This window comes from Silene latifolia, chromosome 5 (genome assembly GCF_048544455.1).
Source record: "Silene latifolia isolate original U9 population chromosome 5, ASM4854445v1, whole genome shotgun sequence".
In the NCBI taxonomy this organism is placed as follows: domain Eukaryota; kingdom Viridiplantae; phylum Streptophyta; class Magnoliopsida; order Caryophyllales; family Caryophyllaceae; genus Silene; species Silene latifolia.
In genome coordinates, this window is record NC_133530.1 from 21,225,009 (window position 1) to 21,238,272 (window position 13,264).

The 13,264-nt window shown below is 36.0% G+C and overlaps 2 protein-coding genes across 5 annotated transcripts; both read left to right on the plus strand.

Moving 5' to 3' along the window:
- The first annotated feature begins 346 nt into the window (after positions 1–346).
- Positions 347–6,115, plus strand: LOC141657032 (uncharacterized). Of its 4 annotated transcripts, XM_074464142.1 has the most exons (5): positions 366–784; positions 2,116–2,156; positions 2,325–2,482; positions 3,007–3,780; positions 4,697–6,115. In XM_074464142.1, the coding sequence occupies exons 3-5, from the start codon at positions 2,339–2,341 to the stop codon at positions 6,056–6,058; spliced, it is 2,280 nt and encodes a 759-aa protein (XP_074320243.1). In that variant the 5' UTR covers positions 366–784; positions 2,116–2,156; positions 2,325–2,338; the 3' UTR covers positions 6,059–6,115. The 4 variants fall into 4 exon arrangements, with proteins under 4 accessions (XP_074320244.1, XP_074320243.1, XP_074320246.1 ...); XM_074464143.1 differs by lacking the exon at positions 2,116–2,156 and having other exon boundaries at positions 347–784; XM_074464145.1 differs by lacking the exons at positions 366–784; positions 2,116–2,156 and adding an exon at positions 1,944–2,115.
- Positions 6,116–8,451: 2,336 nt separating this feature from the next.
- Positions 8,452–13,198, plus strand: LOC141657034 (WRKY transcription factor 42-like). The gene is given in 7 exon segments (XM_074464147.1): positions 8,452–8,901; positions 9,032–9,148; positions 9,630–9,797; positions 10,303–10,560; positions 12,282–12,395; positions 12,562–12,996; positions 12,998–13,198. Coding segments are annotated over 7 exon segments (1,497 nt in total). The 5' UTR covers positions 8,452–8,676; the 3' UTR covers positions 13,178–13,198.
- Positions 13,199–13,264: the final 66 nt, after the last annotated feature.

A 13,264-nucleotide genomic window follows, 5' to 3' on the forward strand; every position in this document is an offset into this window, starting at 1 on the left:
GTTAATTGTAGAGGGTGATAATTTATGTGTTATTAACTCGATTCGGAAGTACTTGGCAAATTCCTTGGGAAATTTCTCTAGTATTATCAAGGATGTGAAATTAAATCTTCATTTTTTCGATGAAGTGATAATTAAACATTACTTTCGTGAAGCCAACAAGGTTTCTGATTTCATGGCTTCTATTGGACATTCATGTCCAACTCTTTCGAGCTGGTTTGATAGCCGGTGGTTTTAACTTATCTCCCTCATTCGAAAGGATGAAATAAACTGTTCTTTCTAAAAAAAAAAAAAAAAAAATTATTCGTTTTTCCACCATCACAATATAAAAAAATAAAAAACAAAATAAAAACCGAAAGAAAAGCTATAGAGGAGGTGGAAGAACCAAAACATTTCCCCCAAAATCAAAATCCCCAAAAATTAGGGTTCTTCCTCCTCCAAATCCCTAATTTATCATCATCTACCTTCTCTCTCCTCAATCAGTGCTCAACAATGGAGATCGACCTCGAAGTAGTAGGTCGACACGCGATGTTATTCGACGACGACGCAACACTTGAGTTCGTCAACTCTAAAGAAGCCCTAATTGAATGGAATTCCCTCTTTATCGATCGATTTGATGTTCGCAACCTCATCGACGTTGCTCCTCCATCGTTCCGACACCTTCCAACGGCTTATTACGGTGTGCTTCCAGACGATGATTCTCATCTTTTTGCTGATCTCGATACGGAGCGGTTCGCTGATCTTTTCGCTGTAAATGATGATGATAATGATGATGATGTTCAGCTTGGTATATTTTTTTCCCTTCTTTTTGGTGTATATAAGTAGTTTAGCTTAATTGTTTTTAGTTTGAATTTACGATGAAGCAGTGGCGGAACTAGGATTTGATTTGTTGTTAGTGGAATAAGGTAAACTAGGAAAAAATAGGGAAATTTTAACTGAAGGCTTTAGACTTTTGAGTCTGGCAACTGTCCCTGCTAGCCCCTTAGTTTGGCCACTGCTAGAGTGGTTCATTCAGAGTTATATGTCAGCTGAGTTTTGGTTTTAAGTTTGAATTTACAATGAAGCAGTGTCGGAACCAGGATTTGTTGTTAGGGTAATAAGGTAAACTAGGAAAAAAATTGTAAATTTTAACCGAAGATTTAAAGTTTTCAGTCTTCAAAGCAACTGTTCCTCCCTGTAAAAAGTCTCTTTTAAAACCGTTTTACATGTAAAACCACTAAGTAAAAGACAATAGTACCCTCAACAGGAGTTACTAGATGTGGTTACTTCAGGGATATTTAAGGCAATTAACTAGGTTTTGGTTGTACCCTAATACTTGTGTAAAACCGCCTTACACAGTGTTAGTGCGCTTTAGCCTCCATAGTTCCGCCACTGCTATGAAGTGTGGCTCATTCAGAGTAATATGTCAGCTCAGTTTAGATTTGAGCGCTATATTTAAAATTTAGCTTGAGCTTAGACTAGTCATTTGATTGGAGAAATTTGTAACTGAATCCAAGGCAGTATTGCTGATTTGGAATGATGCAAATTGGTGAAAGTTCCATTATATTCGAGGTTATGATGAGCTCGTATTGATTTTTGCGTTAGGGTGGATATTTAGGTTGGAGAACTTAATTTTGTAGTAGAATTAGGGTTTTTTTGATAAGTTGGTGTTGGTGAATCAAAGGAGATGTAAGTTTGATGGTTGTGAATTGTGATATTTGTAAGCAAAATACAAGGGCGTATAAGCAGTACTGCATGGTTGAGCTGAGCTCCTCAAGACATGTATGCAAGACGGTATTTGGCAGTGTTACATGGTGTGAATCATGGATGTCCTATCAGATCACATGGAAGGAAGGGGTTTTGGATTATCTCTAGATAATAAAATGGGTATGGTCATGGAAGCACATAATTAATTGGATTTGACAGTTCAGATGAGGATGCGTGGTTCTTATAATCACGGGTGACAACCCATTAATTTTTTTCCTGTGTTACATAGGGCCCGCCTTCAAGCCATTGTCTGTTGCTGTTTGTTTTATTTTGGTGCACCAATAATTTTAAGCTGGAGGGGTAGTCAGCTGGAGTACTCAGCTATGTCTATCCAAATTTATGTTTCGTTGAAATATTTTTCCACATTCGCAGGTAAGTTTGCTCATGTTGATCCCTCGAAATCACAAGTTAAAGTAAGGATATGTTGTTCATCATCCTACTATTATATATGCTACAAATGATTTTGGGGGGTAAAAAACTTTCTGTATTCTTGTAGATTATCATGATCATGATTTATAATGGCATCTTCTAAGACCGCGTTGTGGCTTAATGTTTACTTCTATTGTAATCACTTGTTGCAGATGAGAAGGGAGCCATGGATGCTGGAGGATATAACTGTGTACCATTTTCATATGGAAACTTTGCTGATTCCACTGCCCAAAAGGGTTCTGGCATAGATGTGAATGCATCTTCTTTCCATCCATCGTTTCCTGTTCCTGAGCACTTGCTTCAGAACTTGGTGAGTTCATGTATTCTTGCCTGTACTTCAAAATATCAGTTTAAGTAGGAGTTTCAAATTTGCTAACCTCTTTCCATATTTCATTGATAGCTGACATGTTCAAATGGTGACTGTCTGAGGTACTTGTATTATCTAAGGCTTACCATGTCTAAGTTTTCAGATGCTCGGAGCGGGACAGACTTCTTACCTATGATTGCCATTCAGGGGCCTACTTGTTCCCTTTTGATCTCATGACAGATAGGCCGTGCAGGTGGGATTAGGATAATAGAGGCAACTCTTTAAGAACTTCACATCTTCGTATTAGCCTGGAGCATAAGGAATGAAATGTTTCCTCTGTAGAGTTCTAATGTCGAATCATGTATATATTTACCAAGATCAATGAATCTACGGCATAATTTCTCTGCTTTTGTATTTCTGCGTCTTCTATTAGATTGCTATGTTATAATTAGATGAAATGTGTGTTCTACATCACGTTATTAACTTTTGTTTTTCTTGTTTTTGTTTTCTTGTTTGGTCTAATCCAGCCTCCTTCAGAAAAGGTGCATCAGATTATTGCAAGGACAGCTATGTTTGTTGGTCAACATGGTGGCCAATCTGAAATTGTTTTAAGAGTCAAACAGGGAGATAATCCAACCTTTGGATTCTTGATGCCTCACCATCATCTCCATCCGTACTTCAGATATCTTGTTGACCATCCAGAAGTTCTGAAGACCGGCAATGATAGCAAATCACAGGGAGAGAAATCTAATGACGTTCAAGCTAGTGGGGCTCTTTCTCTTCTGGGATCTATCTATGGTTCTGGAGAAGATGAGGATGTTGAAGCTAAGGTTGAAATAAAATCAGAACAAACTGTTTCTGGTGGAACTGCTTCAGCTTCTGACGTGCCAAAATCTGATAAATCAGAGCAGACGTTATCTGCTGGGGATGGGGCTCAGAAGGACGAGACAGTTTCCATACATTCACAGACTTCAAAAGTGAAAGTATCTGCACCAAATATTAAGAGTATTACTAGCATTAAGCCTGGGCGTGCGACTAGCATAAAAAGCTACGGTTCCAACATGGAGATGCCAAAAGCTTCAACTTTGTTTCCCCTTGCTCATGCTGAAAAGTCACTCGTGGACCCTCCTTCTGAAATGAAAAAATTGGTTGACCGGATTGTTGAGATCATCTTGAAAAATGGCAGAGACTTTGAAACAGTTCTAATAGAGCAGGATAAGAAGCATGGCAAGTTTCCATTCTTGCTGCCATCCAACCAATATCATCCATACTATATAAGAGTTCTGAAGAAGGCGCAAGAGGTTTGTTCCTTAATTGTACTCCATACAGTTTTTCTGTTTTTGAGTGGGTTGGGGGCGATAGAGATTGGGGAGCCAAATATTGGTAAGCCACGCTTACATTTTAAAATAATATTGTTGCATGGCATATTGACATGCAACCACACTGAATGGCTTTGTTAGGGTTTCTATATCCAGCGGCACATTGGGGCACACATTGTCAAGACATGTGATTCTTTCTACCGAATTTGAATTATCTTGTTAGATAGTATTTGGGCCCGGGCCTTCTGTTTTCATTGGCATTATGTTGGTTACTTTGATGCTTAGGACTCGTTTGAAAGTACCCGACTTGGGTGTGTGTCCCAAGTATCGGACTCCACTACTTTCGGCAAGTCACATGGTTTTGTCTTAAAATGAAGTGTTCAGTTGTCATACTCAAGTCCGTGTTTTAAGTGTCAGACATGGGTATGTTAGGTGATATGAAAGTTACATTAACATAGTTTGGGTTCCCCCTATCCTTTTGTTAATGACTAATACATTCCTTGCCTTAGTTATACTACTTTAAAGTGTTGCCACCTTGAAAGCATGATGGCATTGATATACATGTTCTGGAAGCAGTTCAAGTTCTTCTGATCATTGGATGTCCTAGCATCTCAAGAATTTCTATATTCGATGCTTTGGTGCTTTTGGGTTGCAAATCAGCTCAAATACTCGATGCTTTTCCCACCAAAGCTAGCTGACACTTGCATCTCAAGAGATTCTTCTGATACTAGGGATTTGTTTTGGTCTTTCTTTGCTAGTTTCAGTTTTTTTTTTCCAAGAATGTCGTCTTTGCCAGTTCCAGTTTTTTTGCATCTCAAGAGATTCTCTGTTATTACTAATGAAATTTTGTTTATCCGAACGCCGAACTTTTCCCTTGACACGCTGTGCTCTATTGCAGTCCAGAATTAGCGGCAAAACTTTCGGCTCTGGAAAAGAAGGCTCGTCATGGCAAGAGATTGAGAAAGACGCTGGTCATCAAATGAAAGAAACTGAATGCGCATCCTTAGATGGATCCGATGATTTAGATCTTGATTATGACAAGAAAGACAAGTTCAAAATGGTAATTCCAAAAACCAAAAAGGATCCACAGGAACAACCGCCTAAGGAGTCTCAGCAACAATCTCGATTTACTGTGGATGCAACAGCAGCAGCTGCTATACTTCAGGCTGCTACCAGAGGAATTAGAAACCCCAACTTGAAGATCTTCTCTAACAAGACATCCCATGATTCTAGTATAGAAGGTGGTCCGTCTTCTAATTCTGCCTTGAAGGAGAATGGAGAATCCAGTCATACTGCTCGTGGTGATAAGGACATAGCGAAAATTGCAGCTGGCGAGGCAGACACCTCAGATTCTGAGTTAATGAGACAGCAGAAGCTCAAGGCTGAAAGATTAAGAAGGGCGAAGATGTTTGCAGCCATGATCAAGAGTGGAGCCGCACCATTAGGTACTGAGCCACCGCGTAGTTCATCTTTGGAACCACCTGGGTCTGGGCCTGTGCCTGGGAACTCCGGCTTAGCCGATAAGAATGTTGTTGAAGAAGTGAAAGGAAGAGAAGGAAGCTATCCTTTAATGGAGTCTAATGATGAAAATGAACATAAATTAAATAAGAGGCGTCATTATCGCTCTAGGAAACACGATGACGGCCAAGGAGAGAAAGAAAGTAAGGAAAATGAAGAAGACACTGGAGAAGATGATGATGATGAAAAGAGCCGATCCACGAAAAGGCACAAGTCCCGACATTCCTCACGGCGTCATAGAGATAAAAGTAAGGACAGACATAAGCATCGAAGACGACATTCTTCTTCGAAGAGCAAAGAGTCAGGTCATCGGCACAAGCACGATAGCTCATCTGAAGATGATGATGATAGGCATCATCGGCAAAAGTCCGATAGCTCTCTGGAGGAGGAACGCAAGCACTATAAGCGGAGACACAAGCATGAAAATTCTTCCGAAGAAGAGAGCAAGCACGTTAAAAGGAGGCATAAGGAGTCGAGTAGAAAACATAGGCATAGAGAGAGATCGGGGAAGAATGACAGGTCACATGCCGAAGAAGGGGAATTAGAGGAAGGCGAGATCAGGATGAGAACCTCGGATCAGTCTTTATCAGCGATTGGTGAGGATGCTAGTCGAGAAGCTTCAGTGGATGCTTCAAAGTCTCCCCTCCGGGAAAAGAGGTCGTCTTTACCACTGACGGAACCAACTGAAGTTCCTGATGAGTTAAGAGCCAAAATTCGAGCAATGTTGCTTGCTACTATGTAGTTTTTGTACCAGTTTATCTGCCTTGTACTGTCATTATTTAATGAAAATCACCCTTTTGTATTTGTGGTTTGACTTGTTTATCAAGAAATGATTTACATATCCTGTGTATTTTATCGCATCTTGTTTGCACTTCCTGCACAAAAACGTACACCCTCCGTTATGTTCCATTCATTTATTTACCTTTTATATTTCTTCGTGAGGGTATTTTAATTAAAGGTAAACAAATGATTGAGAAAAAGTATTTTGCCAAATGTTCTAAAGTAGTATGGAAAGTTTAATAGAAAATTTACATGCTTCTGAAGGTATGCGTTTTCCCATATTAGTCCCAAAATCTGTAAATTCGCCGGTCATTATTCTTCTTTCTTGTATTTCGAAGCTAATAAGCTTATATGACCACAAAGGCGTCAAAATTCTCACCTGGAGTTTTGTTAATTGTATTTTCATATAAAAAAAACCTAATATTTTAGTTAAACATATCAACGTGCACTCCATTTAAATACCCAAGTCTTTGCCCAAATAAAAATAGGAGGAATAATTTGGCTAAGCAAAGTCTAACTTGCACAATGATCACCATACATGGCGTTCTGACAATCAAAGATCAAAGTATAAATATCTAACGATGACTATTAAAAAAAAAAACAATGACTATTACTTAAATTGTTAACTTATATGTTATCATTAATATAAAAAAAAAATATTTCATACATGAAGATATTGTTGCCACTTGCCACGACGTATTAAATAATCATATCAAAGTTTGAAATCTTTAGTTTTATAAAAGAAAATTTTCTTATATATATATATATATATCATATTTGCTTTTAGTTGAATTTACTTATTATTTGTAAATGAGGTATGAAGTTTTATTAATGAGATAAGCAATGCTGGAGCCACGATTTGAATTTAGCGGGGCAAAAAGTTTTAGCTGGGGCAAATGGATAAAAGAAAACTCGAAAAAATTACATCACAGATGAAGACCATTCCCTTTCAATTGGGTTTCACGTGTAAGCATCAGTCCATCCAGGTATACGACCCAGTCAACTTAGTTTACATTTTCACACTACTACAGCATAAAAATATCATACTCAAGTAATCAAAGAGATGAGTTATGTAGTAATTCAACAAAATGCTTATAGTTGACAAATTGTGTATTATCTTAATCACGAAATAATTTGAGATTGTCTTGTATAAACGTGACTAATAAAAAAGACTTTGTTGCAGCAATTCAAACCGAACAACTTTGATTACAGAAGTCAAATAAATCCAGTAAAAACGAAAATGAGCACAGTAAATGCTATCGCATGCACTTACATTTTTCATTTTTCACAATAATTTGGATATATAGCATACCTATGAATAATTCAAGAAAATAAAATCATAATCATAATTCATAAATTAAACAAGACACAATATAAACAAGTTATACTAAACACACCACTAATAGTCTAATACATCCTCTAAATAGTGGAAATAGTCAATCAAATGAGTCTCCCCTAATCTCTAAACCATATAATTAATTAAGCAACAAAAAAAAAAAACAGTATTTGTCTCCAAATAATCACACACCTAAACATCCTTCTTATGAGATCTCATCTCACATCTCACCCTCATATTTTGACTCTTTCTTCCTCTCTCTTAATTCTTTTATTACGTGCAATTGACGCACCTCCTTACCTCATGACTCATGAGCTTGATAGATGTCCTAATTAGACTCTTAACAAAATTAATATATTTTTCCAACCGTTCCGATCATTTGTTTACCGTAATTTTGACATAAAAGATCAATAAGAGACGAGAGGCCATTTATGGTTATTGTCATGAGAAACATGCATAATATATAGACCTGATAAAATTGATCTGATCCGACTTAAATGATCCAACTCGACACCCGAACTCAATAACCGAGTTTGACCCGAACCCGAATTAATCCAACTATAACTCGTCCCGAATGTTTATTGTTGCAAACTAATTAATTTTTATCCGTAAATAACTTGATAGTAGTTGACCCGTTCTCAAAATGATCGGCTCGACCCGACCCGACTTGAACTTTTGCCAACCCAAAATTGACCCACCAAACTGACCTGACCTGAACTCGACCCGTTTGTCAGGTCTACATATAGAAAATTAAACAAATAAATGAAAAATCTTTAAAATAGATAGGTAAACAAATGATGAATATAGTGTTAATGGTTAATTAATTATTTTTATAATTGTTTTCTCAAAAAAAAAATTATTTTTATAATTGTAATAATTAAGTCACTAATCTGGTCTTCAGTTTGAACCTCATTTATTGCCGAATTATACTCTTTGATCTGCTTAAACCTCTCTTACCAAGTACATTTTATTCAACATTAGCCTATTTCTTTCTCAATAACAAGACTTTATTTCTTAACTCTTTAGACTTCATTTTTTTCTTAGTCTCTTCTTCATTAAACCACATTAGACTCATACATAACACCCTCTACTTATATATGTTGATCATCATATACTATATAGTCATAAGAGATTATTAATCATTTTTCGGCATTTGCTTCGCAAATTGGCTAGAAATTAAAGTATTTTTCGAGAGTTTTATCGATCAACCTTTGAGAAAAGGATAGATTATTGATTTTATATATATGGATAATAATCATAGAAGTTGTAGTACTAACACCTCAATTTTTTCGGGTTTTCGACTAGACGAGGATGAATATCGAACCCAAGTGGTTAAGGAGATGGATTTCTTTCCTAGCTCTATTTGTCAACAAGAAAGATCTAATAATGAAGATTCTATCATCATGGTAGATGATGATGATGATGAGATTGGTCATGATGATAATAATGATCATAAACTACAAATTGATGTAAGTCATCTACAATTTGTTGCAATTAATTCTTGTATATCTTGAATTTTTTCCCTTATATAATGTTCATCATATATATAGGAGTATATTTGTGACATGTGTACTTTTTTTTTTGTTATTACACACATAGACCGGGTTGAAGCTCCAATTGACACGATCATCAAATACGGGTTTTGACGAGAAATCTACGGTCGATGATGGGGTATCGTTGGAAATACATGATGATAATCACACTACCAAGGATGAGGTAATTACAAATTATATTAGACTTATGTAATTCACTACTTAGTGTCGAATATTACTCAACATGATGATAATCACACTACCAAGGATGAGTTAATTTTGTGGAGCACGGTTTTACACAAAAAATAGTATAATTTGGATCCAAAAATAATTATATTAATAGGTAAAAGTAGTATTAAAATAACCCGTTTGAAAATATAATGAACTTATGTCAGATCGTGTTACACAACTATTTCTGCAATATATGTGTGTGTATACGTATGATTAAAACTGAATTAAGCAAAACTCAAAAGTATGTAAATGTGTAATTTGGATCCAAACATAATTATATTAATAGGTAAAAGTAGTATTAAAATAACCCGTTTGACAATGAACTTAGGTAAGATCGTGTTACACAAGTATTTCTGCAATATGTGTGTGTGTATATTTATGACTAAAATTTAATTAATCAACACTCAAAAGTATGTAAATGTGGGCGCATGCAGTTAGCAATTCTAAAGGAGCAAATAGCACGGAAAAGTGTGGAGAATCAAAGACTTAAGACTTTGCTAAATCAAGTCACAAATAGCTATGAAGCCCTACAAATGCAAATTTCGGCTATTAGAAAACACCAAAATGATCAAAATAAATCCCGAAATGTCCTTCAATCCGAGGTATGTATCTCTAATCTCTTGGCGTATAGATTTTTTTTTTTTCGCACGAAAGAGTATATATAATTGGCTAATTGAACTATAGTTAGAGACAATTTTCGATAGGACAAAGATTTATCGCTCTTAATTTCGCTTTAGAATAATACAGTGAAATATACTAAAATGTCATCATTCTAAACTATTTACTTTCTCATTTGGTTCGTTATGTACTACTCATCATATATTCATATTCAGCCTCTATATATGTACTTTTAACGAATAGATACATTAACGGATATTTGTTCCCTCTAACCCGTCACTGGTAGTTTTTGAAGCATTATCAATTGTACTAGTTTAGCAAGGGCGCTAATCCCTATTGAACAATAAAAATTTCAAAATAAAATAAAAATATTAGTTACATATTTTGAACTTTCAAGTTTAACTTATGACGTTACTTCTTTGCCACCCTATGCAATTTCTTTGCCTCTCTAACTCCAATTCCTTGCTCCGTCATGTAATACGATAACAGTTGGTAAATGATGGTGAAAGGATCAAAGAACAAAATATGAGGCAATATATGGGTTCCGACCCTAATTCAAGTGAAATTACTAATTATAAAGGTGATGAAAGAGATGATCATATTGGAAATAATAAAGAAGCAATATTGCATGAAAAACGATGGGCAACCCAACAACTGACATTAACAAAGGAAAATGAGCAGACGACTCATGAAGTAACCATGAGAAGAGCTCGTGTCTCGGTTCGAGCTCGGTCTGAAGCAGCTATGGTAATATTCACTATTCTTAATGATGATTATGCTATTTTTAAGTTCATAAATTCTCATATATTGTCCATGATATAGACGGAGTATATACATATTGTTAGATGAAGACAACATGTTATAATACGACATTACGACTTATACCATCATCAGATTTTTAACGGCAATGATATTGCCACAAACTTATTAAAGGAAATTGTCCAGTCACCTTAATTATTCCCAAGCTTTGCATTTTGTGGCATTAACAAAAGCAATCGTGGCATTGCCAATGCCCTTTTTAAAACTATTATCACTGCACAAAATAGCTTAGAAAATAGGTGCTTTGTGTGAGTAATGTGATCGAAGAGGTCTTAGTCTGGTGGTTAAGACAAAGATATCGTGGCAATAGGTAATATGTGGATGATTGATTAGCTTTGCATTTGATAAGATAATCTTCATTAGAATGGTTAGTTTGATTAGCTTTAACACAACTTAATCTCTAACCCTAACATACCCTAATAGGTCCAAATAAGCTAAATACATGTCAATTCAACTAGCTAGTAATTAAGTGGAGTACTAGACTTATTGCAATTAGCAACTAAAACAAATGGAAAGAGCATAACATTACAACCAAATATTATGAACACGAGATTTTCTCGGAATGGTGTAATGGAGACGATTTGAGCTTTTGGCATTTGCATGAAATTTTGAGCTATAACTTGGCCCGAATTATGCTTATTAAACTAAAATAATAAAGTCAAGCTACACATCGCAAAAAAAAAATCTCAAATAAAAACTAATTTGATTGGTCAAAACTCGGCTTGTGAATAACTAGGTTTTTAAAAACGTGTCGAGCTGACTCAATTCATTTATTATTGACCCTGTCTACAAGCAAATTTGGATCCTCTCCATTACTTTTTCGCTTAACGGTCAAGATATTATCCCGAAATAATCTAACAGTCACAACATTAAGTAATGGGTGATGATGTGTATGAGAAATAATATATTGAAATGAACCTATTAGAGACAATGAACCATCCATTACTTTTGAGGTAATGGAAAAGATCCTAACTCGTTTACAAGTCTACAACCAACTAATCAAGCTACAATAACATAAAGACAATCTCTACAATTGATTGGTACATGCATGTAATTAAACCTTTATTTATAATTAATAAATTTGATTAAGAAAATGCATAGAGAGTCAATGTGCCGACGACTACGACGCATTATTAGTTTGACAAATGAATTGCAGACCGAAATCAGCCTTTGAACTTTAGATTCTAGACATTCAGGTTTAATAAGTCAGTGACTTCTTGGATTATTATTTTTGAAAATGATCTTTTACCTAATAATCATGCAAATTTGCAAATTATTTATTACGACTTGAAATAATGCACCGAAAAAAAATAATAACCTATTTTCGATTAAATTTAATGTAAATAAATGGTCAATGGTGTCATGATTTCCCTATTTCGATTAGAAATCTATAATAATAATAATAATAATAATATATATTGGGTTCGGGGTCAGGTTTAACAAGTCAAAGTCAATTAATTGTTTGATTCAATACATTGTGTCAAGTCATTGATGTGACCAACATTACCGACGGAAATATGTAACGACGACAAATATTGAGTCGAGATTTGTGTCTACGCTGTATTATTTGAAATTTAGAAAGTTTTCTTTTGTCATTTTACTTTATTACATCGTGCTAGTTCTGACAAGCACGTGATTTAAACATGTAGATAAGTGATGGATGTCAGTGGAGGAAGTACGGCCAGAAAATGGCTAAAGGAAATCCATGTCCTCGAGGTTATTATCGATGCACTATGGGCACTGCTTGCCCTGTTCGTAAACAAGTAATCTCATTAAAACCTTGTTCACTCTTTGTCGTAACATATTTAATTTTTGTTTATATAGTTTTATCGTATTTACAGTCAAAGTTTCAAACTATAACCTCAAAAGGTCAAACAAAGTAAGCAAACGTTATTTATTTGCTAAATGTTGTCCTTTTGAATTAATTAGGTACAAAGATGCGCAGAAGACCGAACCATTCTCGTGACAACCTACGAGGGACAACACAACCACCCACTCCCAACCGCAGCAGTAGCAATGGCAAGCACAACCTCAGCCGCAGCCTCAATGCTAGTAGCTGGATCAACGTCGAGTCCAATGGACGGCCTATTTAATCAACCCGTCTTCTCACAACCCACATCGCTTCCCGGCCTCCCTAGCCTAGCTACTATCTCAGCCTCGGCCCCATTCCCTACCGTTACACTAGACCTCACAAAGCCACAACCACAACCCCAAGCCCAAAATAACACTACCAACACGCCCTTTGCAAACTTAAATGGGCTTGGCTTATTGGGTCAAATGCAACAACTCCTAGGCCAAGCCCTAAATGGAGACAATAATGGTAATAAGTTACCGGTGGACTTCAGCAAATGTCGCTAGGGGCGACACTTGCGCCGATCCCCCCCTAGCTGCGGCCCTAGCGACCGCCATTTCATCCGTAATTAAGGGCAATAATATTCAGTCTCATAATTCTAATACTGATACTAATAATGGTAATGAGAGTTCTACCCTAGGGAAAAACGATAAAGACAATGATCTTATTTTATCCAATTACGCTGACAATTAATTAATTGATTTAACAATGTTGTTGCTCTAATTGTTGTTTTTTGTATTCCTCGTCGATCTATTGGACTTTGCATAATGTTTAGCTGCA

Coding starts and splice junctions, on each gene's coding strand:
- LOC141657032 (XM_074464143.1), top strand. CDS start 490: ATGGAGATCGACCTCGAAGTAGTAGGTCGACACGCGATGTTATTCGAC. Junction 785..2,324: donor TGATGATGATGTTCAGCTTG/GTATATTTTTTT, acceptor CACTTGTTGCAG/ATGAGAAGGGAGCCATGGAT. Junction 3,781..4,696: donor TTCTGAAGAAGGCGCAAGAG/GTTTGTTCCTTA, acceptor GCTCTATTGCAG/TCCAGAATTAGCGGCAAAAC.